At 41.6% G+C, this 16,015-nt stretch overlaps 1 protein-coding gene across 4 annotated transcripts in view; it reads right to left on the bottom strand.

Annotated features, from left to right (window-relative positions):
- Positions 1 to 16,015, bottom strand: part of HERC6 (HECT and RLD domain containing E3 ubiquitin protein ligase family member 6) — a 126,311-nt gene that overhangs the window by 45,161 nt on the left and 65,135 nt on the right. For 2 of the 4 annotated variants that reach the window (XM_041757889.1, XM_041757890.1), the window contains exons 4-8: positions 9,691 to 9,850; positions 7,736 to 7,812; positions 3,858 to 4,085; positions 2,239 to 2,333; positions 543 to 670 (exon numbers count right to left, since the gene is read on the bottom strand). In XM_041757889.1, the coding sequence (XP_041613823.1) occupies positions 543 to 670; positions 2,239 to 2,333; positions 3,858 to 4,085; positions 7,736 to 7,812; positions 9,691 to 9,692 (530 nt within the window). In that variant the 5' untranslated portion in view covers positions 9,693 to 9,850. Of the gene's footprint in view, positions 1 to 542; positions 671 to 2,238; positions 2,334 to 3,857; positions 4,086 to 7,735; positions 7,813 to 9,690; positions 9,851 to 11,490; positions 12,095 to 16,015 lie in introns of those variants that run through there. The other 2 variants (XM_041757888.1, XM_041757887.1) reach the window with 2 other exon arrangements.

Genomic DNA, 16,015 nt, shown 5'->3' with positions numbered 1-16,015 from the left:
TGTCTTTTCAAGGCAAGCACTACTATTCTAATTTTTTAGTTAATTTATTTATTTGAGAGAGAGAAAGTAAGCTTGGTGGAGGGTGTAGCAGATGGGGAGGGAGAGGAGAGAGAGAGAATCTCAAGCTGACTCCTCACTGAGTGCAGAGCTCAATGTAGGGCTCAATCCCATGACCATGAGATCATGATCTGAGCTGAAATCAAGAGTCAGATGCTTAACTGACTGAGCCACCCAGGTGACCCACCACTATTTTTATTTTAAACCCTCTTCCCAACCCCCGGCACCTAATAAGGCAGTCTGTATAAGTAGACTTCCAATAAATTCCATTAAATAAATGAAATGTCTAGAATAAATTAGAAAAAATAGAAAAAACTATATAAATTAAATAAGTTAAAAAAGTTTTTATGACTACTACTATAAAAAGAGTAGTCACATATTTTGGGTTTTAAGGTTTGATAACACTGAGGAATCATTTCTAAGTAATAAAATATAATACTTTCTACTCACACTATAAACAGACAAACAAAAAACTAGCTCATTACCTTCCACAATCTATCTGTGAAACTAGGCCATCAATTCCTTCTACGAGTTGTGGACCACTCTTCTCAGCAGTGGGGCTGTGTCCCAGCTGTCCATAGGTATTATCTCCAAATGTGAACACTTTCCCATTCTGTTTGAGAAAGAAGGAATCAGACTAATTTCAGATTTAAAAAAGTAACTAAAAAACTAAAGATTAAGTATCATCAGATAATTACATGGTAGCACTATGTGAAATACAAGCTCTGTATAAAGGAGAGGGGTCTTATATTTATTATATAAGATATAATCTTTTATTATTAAAATTATCATTTTATTGTTTTATTATTTCTAATAGTAAATGTAAGTTAACTCATTATATTTGAAAAATCATTGACATTCATGGTAAAATGAATGGAAGGACAATTCACTGGTTCAAGACAATGTTAATACTAACATTTAAGTATAGGGGTGCTTTATTTCTTTGAGCATTCCTCTGAAAATCTTTCTTCAGAAGGTTGTTTTCTTAGAGAGAGAGCACGTGTGGGGGGAGCAGGAGAGGTGCCCTTGGGATTCTCTCTCCCTAGCCTGTTGCCCCCTCCCGATCCCCCCTCATGTGCATGCATACTCTCTAAAAGAATAAAATAATACAAATTACTTTAGATATTTATTTTAAATTTTTAAAAGATTTTATTTATTTATTCATGAGAGACACAGAGAGAGAGAGGCAGAGACATAGGCAGAGGGAGAAGCAGGCTCCCTGTAGGAGTCTAATGTGGGTTTTAATCCAGGACCTCAGGATCATGCCCTGAGTCAAAGGCAGACACTCAATCGTTAAGCCACCCACGTGTCTTGATATTTAGTTTTTTTTTTTTATATATTTAGTTTTTAAATAAACATTTCAACCACTCAAATAGTTTTCAAGTCTATTCCTTATGACTATGGAAAGAATTCATCCCATTGGAATATACTATTTGGCCAGTACAAAAAGAGGAGGCAAACATTTACAAAGCAGGCTTGTAATTGTTCCAAGCAAGAAATGGAACAAAGTAGTTCTAGACTATAATTTGGGTTATCAAAACCTGTAAAAATTACTTTCCGTCTATAATAATTTTCATCTGTAGAACTACATTATGAATGAATAATTACTAAAAGGATTAGTTCCTAGATTAACAAAAGATTAATAATCTTTTTTAAAAAAATTTTTTTAAGAGTTTATTTTTGGGACACTTGGGTGGCTCAGCAGCTGAGCATCTGCCTTCAGCTCAGGGTGTGATCCCAGTCTAGGGATCGAGTCCTGCATCGGGCTCCCTGTGAGGAGCCTGCTTCTCCCTCTATGTCTCTGCCTCTCTCTGTGTCTCTCATGAATACATAAATAACTTTTTTAAAAAAATAGCTTATTTTTAAGCAATCTCTACACCCAATATGGGGCTCAGACTTACAACCCAGAGATCAAGAGTTGCATGCTCTATTGACTGGGGCAGCCAGGTACCCCATTAATCTAATTTAGTGCATATCTAAAAATATCTCCAAAAGCTGAAATTAGCTTCTGTTATAGGATCTTGAAAATTTCATGGCTTATATTTGGTTAATTTCTCCTCTTTACATTGAATGGATATGTTGAGATATTGATATACATATTGCTTTCAACAACACTCAGTAAGTGTACCTTGTGGTAACATTTCTTAGGAATTAAAAAAATAGCAAAACATTTTAGATTACCTGGGTAAGTACTACAGTGTGCTCATAACCACAGCTGATATAAATCACACCTAGATTCTTCAGAGCACTAATTGAATGAGGCTTGTAGCTTTGTCCTGATGAAAGAAAGCAGAATCTCTAGATTATAACTCAGATTTCTTTTTTTTTTTAAATTTTTTTATTTATTTATGATAGTCACAGAGAGAGAGAGAGAGAGGCAGAGACACAGGCAGAGGGAGAAGCAGGCTCCATGCACCGGGAGCCTGACATGGGATTCGATCCGGGTCTCCAGGATTGCGCCCTGGGCCAAAGGCAGGCGCCAAACCACTGCGCCACCCAGGGATCCCCAAGACTCAGATTTCATGAGTTTTTACACTTTTTAATACTTTTGTCAACTTATAATTCATTAACATTTTTTTAAATGAACACTTAGAAGTATCACAAAAGAGCTCTACTTTGGAAAAGAAAGAAAAGCAGTCCTTTAGCATTTATTTCTGGAAACTCTTCAATCTTCTGGAATGCCTAAAGCTATTCTCCTAAAAAGCTGTTTTAAGACCTTTATTCCTAATAAAACTGCCATTAGGTTTTTTCATTTCTGTCACATAGTAGGTGTTCTGCAAATACACAATAATAGTTAAGAAAATAAGAGGACCTACTTCATGTTGACAAAGTTAAATGAAATGAGATGTAAGTACTGGCACACAACAAGTGCTAAATATATGTTAGCTGAATGTAAAGAATTGAACAGAGGAGGTATAGGGTTCATGGGGAAGACTTCACGGTGAGTATGTTTAAGGGTTGCCAGAGGAACTGGTTGTTTCTCCTGCTAGCATTTACTAATCCAGTGGTTCTTGAACTTGGCTGCACATTGGAATAACCTGTGGAATCTTTAATAATGACCGCTGCCTGGCTTCCATCCCAGACAAACTGATTTACTTGGTATGGGGTCTAACTTGGGCACTGGGATTTGTAAATGCTCTTAGAGTAAGCAAAAGAAGGGGCTTTGAAGATGTCCCTGTCCTTCCCCAGAGGCTGTGAATAAGTTAGGTGATATTGCAAAGAGGAGTTAATGAAGCAGATGGAATTAAAATTGCAAATCTTTTGACTTTAAGATAAGGAGGTAGCCTGGGTCATCCAGGTGAGCCCAATGTAATTACAAGGGTCCTTTAAGGAAAAAGGAGGCAGAAGAGTCACTGTCAGAGCAATGTGACTTAAGGAAGACTTCACCAACCATTGCTGGCTTTGAAGAGGGGGGTTAGGAATCAAAGAATGCTGATGGACTCTAGGAGAAAAAGACAAGAAAATGGCGTAACGCTCATCCCCATCCCTGACCCTGCTGCCCTGAACCCTCCAGAAAGGAACGCAGCCCCACTGACATCTTGATTTTAGCCCAGTGAGACCTGCATCAAACTTCTGACCACCGGAACTAAAAGAAAATACATTTGTGTGGTTTTAAGCCATAAGTCTGTGGTAATATATTAAAGTGGCAATCAAAAATTAAGGTGGCTCCCCAGGTGATTCTAATGTATCACAAAGTTTGGGAATCATTGCCCTAATCATTGAGAGTCCCCTTTGCAGAGCTGGTCTTCCAACTGGAAAGAAAGAATGATTTACTGCAAAGAAAATGACTATCGTGTTACCTGAGACAGTATTCTTGCGGAGGGCCAGCTGTCCTGCATTGTTTCTTCCCCAGCCAAATGAGGTCCCAGAGAGAGACAGGGCGAAGCTGTGGGCCCCACCTGCAGCCACCTGAGCCAGCGGGATGCCGTCCAGGGACCTCACCCTCTGCGGGCTGGCTTGGGAGGGGAATTCCCTCCCCAGACCCAGCTGTCCATCACTATTACTCCCCCATGAAAACACTTGGCCACCTGCAAAAATGAAGCAGAGAAATTCAAAATTGCAAACACATTTGAATACCAAGTTCAAGTAGAAACTACCACCGTAATTCTAAAAGTCTTGAGTAATTAAAATAGGGATAAAGGAGGTCTAACCTCCTTTTGGTTGGTATTCTAACCAAAAGCAAGGTGGGTGGTCAGGAACATCCACTCCTCTTCTCCCTTCCAGTTAAGGTCAATTGTGTTCTTTCAGCTGCTCAGACCAGAAATCTTGGAGTCATCCTTGACTGTCTTCTTTCTTTTACCCCCTTCAACCTAGCAAATCCTAGTCTCTGTCTTTAAAATGTGTCTGGAGGGACGCCTGGGTGGCTCAGCGGTTGAGTGCCTGCCTTTGGCTCAGGTCATGATCCCAGGATCCAGGACCGAGTCCCACATCAGGCTCCCTGCAAAGAGCCTGTTTCTCCCTCTGCCTGTGTCTCTACCTCTGTGTCTCTCATGAATAAATAAATAAATCTTTAAAGAAATAAATAAAAAAGATAAAATGTGTCTGGAATCTAACCACTTCTCACCTCTCCACTGTTAACCCTTTGCCACCAAGCCACCCTCACTTTTCTCCTGGAAGGTTACAATAGCACCCCACTGGGTTCCCACAGTCCATCTTTGTCTCTTCTCCGAAAAACAGCCAGATTACTCTTTAAAAAAAAATAAGTAAGGGGGCACCTGGACAGCTCAATTGGTTAAAGGTCTGCCTTCAGCTCAGATCATGATCCCAGGGTCCAGGATGGAGCCTGCTCAGCAGAGAGTCTGCTTCTCCCTCTGCCCCTGCTCCTATGCTCTCTCTCACTCACTTGCTTACTCTCTCTCAAATAAATAAAATCTTAAAAAAAAAAAAAAAAAGTCAGATTAAACCCTTCAGGAATCTGCTATCTTGCTCAATAAAAGGCCAATTCTCACAAGCCCCAGGTCACCAGTATCCCCCATGATATGTTTCAGACCTTATCTCCCCCTTGCTCAGACCTTTCCAGGGACCCTGCTGTTTCTGAGCATACTGCTGAGCGTGCGGCTACTTCATTGCCTTTGCGTCTAGATCATTCCTTTGGATCACGACCTTAGCATCATGTCTCCCTCCCTCCCTTCTTTTGGTCTCTACTCACCTTAAAACCGATTGCTTTACAAAAACAAACAAACAAACAAACAAAAAAATCCAATTGCTTCCCTAACATCCTTTATAAAACAGAAAGATTCCTTTCCTCCACTCAGGTACTTGCTCCCATCACCTTACCTGGCCTCCCATTTCTTCATACCCTTATCTATGTTGTATGACATAATTATTTGTCTGTGTGTTTAAGGCTCAGTTCCCCTATACACCCCCCAGAATATAAATTCCATGGAAGCAGAGTCTTATGTTTGTTCACAGCTATAGCCTCTCTGCTGGAAACATTATAGGCACTTAATAAATACTTGTGGAATGACCCTATGGAAGAAAAAGACCAACAACATTTTATATTGAATTTGACCAGAGATAGATAATTTACATGAGGTCAAAAATCAGTGTCTTCTAATGCTTCATTGTTTACCCAGAAGAATGTGAACATCGCTCAGATTTTTATGTTATTATATCTGACTTTTCTTTTTTAACTCTTCTATAGTTACTTATCCCACTGAAAAGTATTTCTGAGGGCACACTGCAGAATGTCAAACTCATGAAGGTCTATGAGAACTCATAGTTCACCATAGCAAATGCACAGAGTACCTGGGCTCCATACAACCTTTATAACCCGGACCAGTATAAAGACAAATCAATACCCCAAGGAAATAATTCAAGCTATTTCAATAATTAAGAAGAAGGAAGGTAAAGAAGGAAAAGAGACTAATATTTATTGTATCCCTGCTATCTGCTATAGTCTGTACTGGATATACTGTGTTCCTTCTTTCACAGAATTTTCTAAATGCCCCATAAGGTAGGCATCAGTACTCCTAGAGATGAGAAAATTGAGACTCAGGTTAAATAACCTGCCCTAGATCAAATCACTGGAGATGGGAGGAAGGAGTTCTACGATTAGCCACAGAACTATGGTATGGTCTCATGACCCGCATGGTATAGTGGTTAAGCACTTAGGGTTGGAATGTTAACAGGTGTAGGTTCAAATCTCATTTCTTAGTGTGTGAGTTTAGGCAAATCACTGAAAGTCTCTGAGCCCAAATGTTCTCATTTCTAAAATAAGGATACAAACAATGTGCAGCTTCTGTGATTGTTAGGTGATTACATGAGATTACACAGGTAAAGCATTTCACATGGTAGCAGCACAGAAGGCTACCAGGAAATGTAGGCTATCCAGAGCCCCTATGGCCCTGCTGCAATTATGATTATGACATCACTTGAGGGATCTGCAAATATCATGTGTCTCTTGAAGGCAATCACAATATGCCACCCCAAAATCTGCCTCTCTGGCATAAGGATTATTTGGAACTGGGGACGCCTGGGTGGCTCATGTTGAGCGTCTGCCTTTGGCTCTCAAGGCAAAAGCCTTGAGATTGAGTCCCACATTAGGCTCCCTGCATGGAGCCTGCTTCTCCCTCTGCCTATGTCTCTGCCTCTCTCTCTCTGTGTCTCTCATGAATAAATAAATAAAATCTTTTTTAAAAAAAAAAAGATTATTTAAAAAAAAAAGGATTATTTTGAGCTGAAGGCAATTGAGAATCCACAAATGTGGGGAAAATTCTCTGTCCTCCTCTACCCAAAAGCAAGTTACATATTTCCCTTTGTGAAGCTGTCCTCTTCTCCTGCATCAGGGTTGGGTCAGTGGCTCATCATCGGAGATGGAGAATCTTCCTCAACATAAGTGTTCACAAATAACTCTTAATAAAATAACTCTTATCTGCCATTGGTTTCTCACATGTATTTCCAAGTCACTTCCCTTCCCTATGATGGATCATCCTGCAAAGCCCAAATCTTTCCCTTGTTAAAAGGATACATAAGCCCTCAAGTCTAAACACTTCTTGAGTTTCACTTATTTTCTGTAAACTTCTATGCATGAAAATACTAATAAAATTGGTATGCCTTTTCTCTTGTTAATCTGTTGTCTCTTAAATTTGCTGGCTCCCAGGTACCAAACCAAAGAGGATAGGAGAAAATTTTTTCCACTGCAGCACTCTCCATTGAAACATTTTGACTGACTATGGTAGAAAAAAATGTAAAGTCATAATTTTGATATCTTTTCTTCCTTTGATCTAAGTAAAACAGACAAATAGGTCTTAGTTTAGCTGAGTTTGCTGGTATATGCAACAATTCAGCATAAAAGACAAAGTTCAAGATAAAACTAAGACAAATAGGTCTTAGTTTAGCTGAGTTTGTTGGTATATGCAACAATTCAGCATAAAAGACAAAGTTCAAGATAAAACCATTACTCAATTCTGACTTAGATCAGGTCATGTGAACAGAAATGACCCTTTATGGCATTGATATGAATGAATTAGGCACTACTTTAGGAATATAGTAAGAACGAAGAAAATAGAAAAAAGAAAAGAACAATATAGCTTATGAAATCTAAAAAGTCAAAAACTTCTAAATGCATTAAAATGAGCCCCAGTGCATTAAAAATCAACAGGCATCACTCACATTCAAAAAAATTACTTTGTAATGACGCTTAGAAGATCCAAAAAGGCTTTTTTTTTTTTTTTACCTTCTGATAATGCCAGAGAGTGGTAGTGTCCACAGGAAACTTGTTTAATTTTTATATCATTCAGAGTTTTTATCTTCCTATAATAAAAATGATACAAAATCTATTAATCCTTTTTTAGAGTGGCTCACCAAGTGAACTACAGATATTTAAAATGATCCCAGGTAATACATTTGGTTTAGGAAAATAACTTTTCTCTTCCTTTCCATTCTTTTCAAATTGGGCTATTTTAATATTTTTTCTATAGAATAAATAGTTCTCTTGATGAGTACAGGTATGTAAAGCTGTTTGGTAGTATTTAGAAGCAGCACGGTAATGGTGATTTTCCTGATTGGCATGTAGTCTTCAGTAATTTTAAGGAGTTAATTTTCTTTCTTTCTTTTTTTTTTTTTTGAGTTAATTTTCTGAAACTGTTGTCAAACCAACAAGTCTGCAATTATCCATCCATCATTTTTAGGACTGTTGGTAACCTGGGTATATTTTTCCCAGAAATAACTTTATTTCCTTATTTTTCCACAGCACCCTTATTCCAAAGCCCTCAAACTATTTTTAACCTGACATCGACATGTATAAAGGTACAGAGCAAACAAAACAAGGTATAGAGCAGAATCCAGTTTAATACAAGAGTGATTTTTATTAGACTTTTAATGCAGTATATCATGTACTAACTTTTATTCTACAGTTATTGGCTTAAAAAATAAATTTCTTCATACACATATGACACAGGGCTTTAGAATTTATAGAACACTGTTATTTATATCACCTGATTTAAGCCCTATGCAATGAAGAAATCGTTGGATCTTATTAAATTGCCATTTGTGTGAATCAAAAACATAACTATCAGCAATTTCATATGGTTGAAATTCATATAGTAGAATTCAGAGTTCTAGTTTGCTCTAGGGAATCATGTTACAGGTATCATGTTGTAGAACTAGACTCAAACCTTTGTCTTTTCATTCCAAGTTCAATGTTTGTTCCCCCCAAACCACAGCACTCTCTTATACAATTAAAAACTAGAAGTAATAAAAAGTAACTTCCAAATATTAAAAATCATGCTTTTGAAAAGTCTTAAACATGTAATTCATGAACACACAATTCAGACTGCTTGTCATCATTTGTCCTAGAGCAAGCTGTTTGTGAGGATAGGATTCTCCCCACATCTCACTAATACAAAATATTAGGATCTGTCTGGCTTAAGACAGACCAAAAGGTTATGTTGGGAGGAAATCTTTTCCTCTTCCAGTTTGGATCCAGGTGGTAGGGGATGTGCAAACTTACTGACAATAGAATAAAAGGAGAAAAAACAAATAACATCTATTATTTACATGTACATATGGGAGCTCCTAGTAATGGAAAATGTGTGGAATCACCTTGTATATATCAACTTAGCATAAGGAATGGTCTTAGGGCTTCAATAGGAGAGTATGAAAAGTTCCATAGGGTTTTTTTAAATGTTGACTGGGCACTCTGTCTTCACAGCAATTGGATTCATAACAAACTCATTCCAAGCTGTTTTTTTTTTCAAGAAGACTGCTTTAGTCAGGTGGTTCGACAAGATTTCTTTCTGTATCTCCTATTTAATGTTTTCACTTTAAAATAACATTTATTTTATTTTTATGTTTATTTTATATCTATTTTATATTTATTTACTGAGTAGGTCCCCACAGTTATTTCCAATACATAAGAATTAGATCAAAGAGTCACATGTTCTCATTTCACCCTGTCCTTCTCCTTCATAGGACTCTAATTAAGTAATCATTGGTGTTACAAGTTTTTTTCCTGCCTCATTCTCTCGGTACACTAGGGAGAGGCTAGGGACTGTGTTTGTCATAACCATCTTTGTACCCTGATATCTTGCATAGTGCCTAGCACATGAAAACTCAAAACTGGCAGGGGTTGGAAAAAAAAAGAAAACTCAAAACTATTGGATGAATGAATGAATGAATGGAAATACTTACATAGGTATAAGATTTGTTTCCTTAAATTCTTCGGTTCCCAGCTGCCCTTCAGAACCAGCCCCCCATGCAAACACCCTTCCTTTGTGACAGACAGCAAGAGAGTGTTCCTTTCCACAGCTCACGAGATCAACGTGTAGAGTTTCCAAGGCCCGAATTCGTTCTTCAGGAACAAAAACAGAACAAAATACCTCAGAAGATTATTAATTTAACAAGTTTAAGACAAGTTTATTTTCTTCAAAAAGAAAGGTCACTCAGATTTCTCATCTTTCCAACGCACACTAAAGTTTGGGCAGCCCCGGTGGCATCGGGCTCCCTGCTCTGTCTCTGCCTCTCTCTCCGTGTCTCCCATGAATAGGTAAGTAAAATCTTTAAAAAAGAAAGAAAGTTAAGGCCTGACATCCACACTAAAGTTGTGAGGGAGATAGGCTCCATGCGTGTTTCACGGTCTGTGTGGAAATATGGTTGCTGTTTGTTTATTTATTTATTTATTGTTAAAGAGTTTATTTTTCTCGTGAGAGACACAGAGAGAGAGGGGCAGAGACACAGGCAGAGGGAGAAGCAGGCTTCACGCAGGGAGCCCGACGTGGGACTCCATCCTCAGTCTCCAGGACCAGGCCCTGAGCCAAATGGCGATGCTCAACCACTGAACCAGGCGCCCCAATGGTTGCTGTTTAAAAGGATGAGTTTCGGGACACCTGGGTGGTTCTGTGGTTTCGCGTCCGCCTTCGGCTCAGGTCCTGATCCCAGGGCCGGGGGATCAAGTCCCACATCAGGCTGCCTGTCAGGGCCTGCTTCTCCCTCTCCCTATGTCTCTGCCTCTCTTTGTGTCTCTCATGAATCAATAAGTAAAATCTTTTAAAAAATACTACATATATAAAACTATATAATGACATGCTTTTTTTGGTAAAAATTTATTTATTTATTAGTGAGAGACACACACACACACACACACACACACACACACACACACACAGAGGCAGAGACACAGGCAGAGGGAGAAGCAGGCTCCATGCAGGGAGCCCGACGTGGGACTCGATCCCAGGTCTCCAGGATCACGCCCCGGGCTGAAGGCAGGTGCTAAACCGCTGAGCCCCCCTGGACTGCCCTAATGACATGCTTTTATAAAAGTAAATATATAATAGAAATAAAGCAAGAAAGAAATACATCAAAATATTAGTAGTTGTCTTTGGGTGTTGGAATTATAGGCAATTTCTTTTCCTGGGTTTCTATCATAATCAGTAAAGGTAAAAATGCTATTAGACTTTTTTTTAATTTTTTTTTTTTTTTTTTTTTTTTATGATAGTCACAGAGAGAGAGAGAGAGGCAGAGACACAGGCAGAGGGAGAAGCAGGCTCCATGCACCGGGAGCCCGACGTGGGATTCGATCCCCGGTCTCCAGGATCGCGCCCCGGGCCAAAGACAGGCGCCAAACCGCTGCGCCACCCAGGGATCCCAGACTTTTTTTTAATTTTAAGAAAAAAGTTGCCCCGGGCTACTTCTGAGCGAGTTAGAGCTGTCCAGCCCCTAGGCCACCTGGGCAGGTAGCCCGGCGGCAGCTAGACTCGCGCGGGCTAGGATTGGTCTGGGAAGGCTAGTGGGAGGGGCACGTGTCTCTTCAAAGGAGCGCGGTCCCGGGAAGTTTCCCTCTCAGTTTCGCTTTTAGGACGCGCTGGAAACCGAAACAAACTGCGCTCGCGGAAACCGAAACTGACGAAGTCGCGCGCCGGCAGCTCAGAGCCTCTGGCCGCGTCTGCGGGGCCCAGCCCCGCCCGCCCGCCCGCAGCCTTGTCCCGCACTCACTGAGCTGCGTGGAGCGCGGCGCGCCCCTGTGCCCCAGCTGGCCGCGGCTGTTGTCCCCGCACGAGAGCACGTGGCCGTTGCTCAGCAGCAGCAGCGAGTGCCGCTCCCCGGAGGCCGCCTGTCGCAGCTCCACGCCCTCCTGGCCGACCCGCCTCCGGCTCACGGGCCCGCGGGGGCTGGGGCCCCACGAGAGGTACATCCCGCTCGCGTCCCGGCCGCCGAACGCGCCCTCGGGCTAGCGACCCTGCGTGCTGGCTGGCGGCAGCCGCAAAGCTAGTGGCCCGGCCCGCTCCGGCAGCTCGGTGGAAGCCCGCGCCCCGCGCCCCGCCGCAGCGCCGCCCTGCACCCTTAGTCATCCTGGCTCCGGCCAATGGCCTTCGGGCTCGGACGTGAGCGCCCACTGCTCGGGAGCGGAGTCCCGGGATTTACTTCCTTACTGGCTAAGCAGCTTACGGGCGAGCTGTGTGGCTTTGGGCAGGTTACCTAACGAAGCTGTGCTGCAGCTACCGCGTCAATGAAATGTGGACAGCCACGCAGCAAATCTAACGTCAGGGCAATTTAACAGATAATGCATAACGCTAGAATAATGCTTAGGGGGCTTAATAAAAGCATCTGAGGGCGTCCGGGTGGCTCAGCGGTTTAGCGCTGCCTTCAGCCCGGGGTGTGATCCTGACTGTGGGGATCGAGTCCCACGTCGGGCTCCCTGCGTGGAGCCTGCTTCTCCCTCTGCCTGTGTCTCTGCCTCTCTCTCTGTCATGAATAAATAAATAAAATCTTAAAAAAAAAAATAAAAGCATCTGAGCATCCACCCTTTTCTAGGCTGTTTTTGGCGCTGGAGTTGCAAAATCCTCAGGGTGCTGACATTCTCCTGTTTATAAAGAGGTAACTACTGGGACATCTGAGTGGCTCAGTGGTTGAGCGTCTGCCTTCGACTCACGGCGTGATCCCAGAGTCCTGGGATCCAGTCCCACAGGGGGCTCCCTGCATGGAGCCTGCTTCTCCCTCTGCCTGTGTCTCTGCCTCTGTGTGTGTGTGTGTGTGTGTGTGTGTCTCATGAATAAATAAATAAAGTCTTTTAAAAAATGGAAATAGGGGGAAAGAAAGAAAGAAAAGGATTAGGATTATTCCAAGGCTGGCCTGAGCAAATGGGTGAACAGTTGTTCTCTTTCCTGGGATGTAGAACCCTGTGGAAGGCTTCGTTTTGGGGCTGATAGATCAGGAATCCAGTCTGGTAATAACTGAAAGATGTTTCTTATAGAAAGGGTGGTAAGATCAACCATTTTGGAGTTGTGCAGAAAAGTCAAGGTGGAATCGTAAAATTGGGAGTCCTCAGTGTAGAAGTGAGAAGTCAGTCATCAGATGGTTGAATGAGATCACTCAGGGCAGCCCCGGTGGCGCAGCGGTTTAGCGCCACCTGCAGCCCAGGGCGTGATCCTGGAGACCCTGGATCCAGTCCCACGTCAGGCTCTCTGCATGGAGCCTGCTTCTCCCTCTGCCTGTATCTCTGCCTCTCTCTCTGTGTGTGTGTCTCTATGAATAAATAAATAAAATCTTAAAAAAAAAAAGAATGAGATCACTCAGTGGGAGGTGCATGTGGCTAGCATGTAGCAGGGGACTGATCCTAGGAGAAAACCAGGAACGTGGGGTGTGCACTAAGCTAGTGAAGAACAAGGGAATGATCACCTCTGCTAGTGAAGAACAAGGGAATGATCACCTCTGCCCGTTGCCTTTTGAACAAGATGGATTGAGTGTTGATCTTTAGCTTTGGCAAAATTGAGCTCATTGGTGACTAAGTCAATGTTAACTATCATTGGCATTACTATTTTCTTTGTATTATTACAGCATCTACTTTTTTTTTAAGATTTTTTAAAAGCTTTTATTTATTTATTCATGGCAGACAGAGAGAGAGAGAGAGAGAAGCAGACTCCATGCAGGGAGCCTGATGTGGGACTCGATCCCAGGTCTCCAGGATCACACCCCGGCCGAAGGTGGTGGCGCCAAACTGCTGGGCCACCCAGGCTGCCCTATTGCAGCATCTACTTATATGCTTGCTGTTCCACTCTCCTGACTACTACATTTTAAGTTCTCTAATGATAATGGTAAGTGTTTTTCTAGCTCAAGAGTGCCTGGCACGTGGTAGATGCTAATAAATATGTATTGGACAGAAGGGTTCATGAGTAGTGAGAAATGAATATTCAGACTTTTGGTTCCATTTCAGTATGCACTATATCTAACCTTTTTCTGAATAGTAATTTCATAAGTATTTATCATTTTCCTCAGGCACAAATTATAAGAGTTTGGTATCATCAGCATAAGACACTGAGCCCTCGGGAGGCCTGGGTGGCTCAGTGCTTGGGAGTCTGCCTTCAGCTCAGGGTGTGATCCTGGTTGTGGGGATTGAGTCCCGCATCAGGCTCCCTGCATGGAGCTGGCTTCTCTCTCTGCCTGTGTCTCTGCCTCTCTCTCTGTCTCTCACAAATAAATAAAGCCAAAAAAAAAAAAAAAAAAAGGCCCTGAGTCCTCATTTTAAGTATTTCTTTTTTTTAGAGAGAGAGAAGTTAATTTTTTTAAAGATTTATTTATTAAAAAAAAAAAAAAAGAAAAAAAAAAAAAAAAAAAAAAAAAGATTTATTTATTTGAGAGAGTATGCAAGCATGTGGGGCTGAGGTGGAGGCGGGATGGGGGAGGGACAGAGGGAGAGAGTCCTAAGCAGACTCCCCACTTGGAAGTCTGGGGGCTTGATCCCAAGATCCTGGGATCATGACCTAAGCTGAAACCAAGAGGTGGGCACTTAACCAACTCTACCACCCAGGCACCCCACAAAAGATATTATCACTCATATTAGTATTTACTTTATACTTTACAAAGTCCTTCCAACTATTTTACCTCATGTGTCCTCTTTTTTTTTTTTTTTTTTTTTTTTTAAATTTTTTTTTTTTAATTTTTTTTTTTTTTAATTTTTTTTATTTATTTATGATAGTCACAGAGAGATAGAGAGAGGCAGAGACACAGGCAGAGGGAGAAGCAGGCTCCATGCACCGGGAGCCCGACGTGGGATTCGATCCCGGGTCTCCAGGATCGCGCCCCGGGCCAAAGGCAGGCGCCAAACCGCTGCGCCACCCAGGGATCCCCTCATGTGTCCTCTTAAGCATGGAATGAATAGGCATGAGAGAGAATACTGTTCATATTTCACAAAGACCTTAGGCTCAGAGAGTTTGATTTGTTTCAAATTACAGATAGGTGAGTAGAATAGCCCATGGTTTTTCCTTCCACCATGCAATTGTGTCTCATGAGCTTCCCTTTCTCAGAGAACAGTCAAGTAAAAAAGCAGAAAAACAGTAAGAATCCACTGTCATCATACCTTTAAAATCAATCTTTGAGAGTGCCTGGGTGGCTCAGTAGTTGAGCTTCTGCCTTTGGCTTAGCGTGATCCCAGGGTCCTGGGATTGAGTCCTGCATTGGGCTCCTTGCAGGGTGTCTGCTTCTCTCTCTGCCTCTCTCTCTATGATGCTCATGAACAGATAAATAAGATCTTTAAAATAAATAAATAAATAAATAAATAAATAAATAAATAAATCTTGAAAAAGTCAATCTTTCAACATTATTCATACCTAATATCTCATACCAATAGCCTATTTTTTAAAAAGATTTTATTTCTTTATTTGAGAGAGAGTGCAAGCATGAGTAGGGGGAGGGGCAGAGGGAGAGAGAAAGAAGCAGACTCCCCACTGAGCAGAGAGCCCAATGAGGGACTCCATCCCAGGACTCAGATCATGACCTGAGCTGATTGAGCCACCCAGGCACTCCCTAATTTTCCTTTTTACTAATTTTTCCCAAGCAGTGATTTCTGGAAGACAAGAAAATGAGAAAGGGGAAAAAATAACATTTCCTAATGACCTACCACATGCCAGTTTCTCTTACAACAGATTTCCCCATGTAAGTTTTGCAGCCACCTGTAATGTCCACATATGTCCCGCTATATAGATAAGAATGATTCAAGCCTCCGAAAATCTCCGTGGTGGCTCTCTGAAAATAGTAGGATAAATGAAGAGCTCAGATTCAAATCACAGCACCTTTCTACCAAACAACGCTGACTCAAAGGGTAGAGAGAAAGATGTTACAAAGAGAATGAGAGAGAGTATGAACCTTCAGGAGGTCATCACAGAGCAAATAGGCTGAGGAAAGACAATAAACCAGTCAGGAGGGGTGAAAATAGACCTGAAGTCAATTCTTGAGGACAAGCAGGAAGGACTTCTGAGAAGAGGTAGGGATGCTGCAATTCTATTGCTTTCCTCTACCATCCTCTTCCTAGACTCACTTCTGCTTTAACCTCCATGCTTCTGAGTCCAATGTCCATCCTCTGTGCTCCTTAGCTAGGACAGCTTTTAGACTGGACAAATGGAAAGTGGAACACACTCCATAGATTAGCTCAGTTTGTGATCACATTCCAACTGTCATCACAGTTACTGACAGGTACCTCCCTGGCAATGTCAAGTGGTTCTTCACAAATGGACCAATTAGGAGA

Source organism: Vulpes lagopus, chromosome 6 (genome assembly GCF_018345385.1).
Source record: "Vulpes lagopus strain Blue_001 chromosome 6, ASM1834538v1, whole genome shotgun sequence".
In the NCBI taxonomy this organism is placed as follows: domain Eukaryota; kingdom Metazoa; phylum Chordata; class Mammalia; order Carnivora; family Canidae; genus Vulpes; species Vulpes lagopus.
The sequence above is the reverse complement of the archived record's forward strand: the minus strand, read 5'-3'. Positions and strand labels throughout refer to the sequence as shown.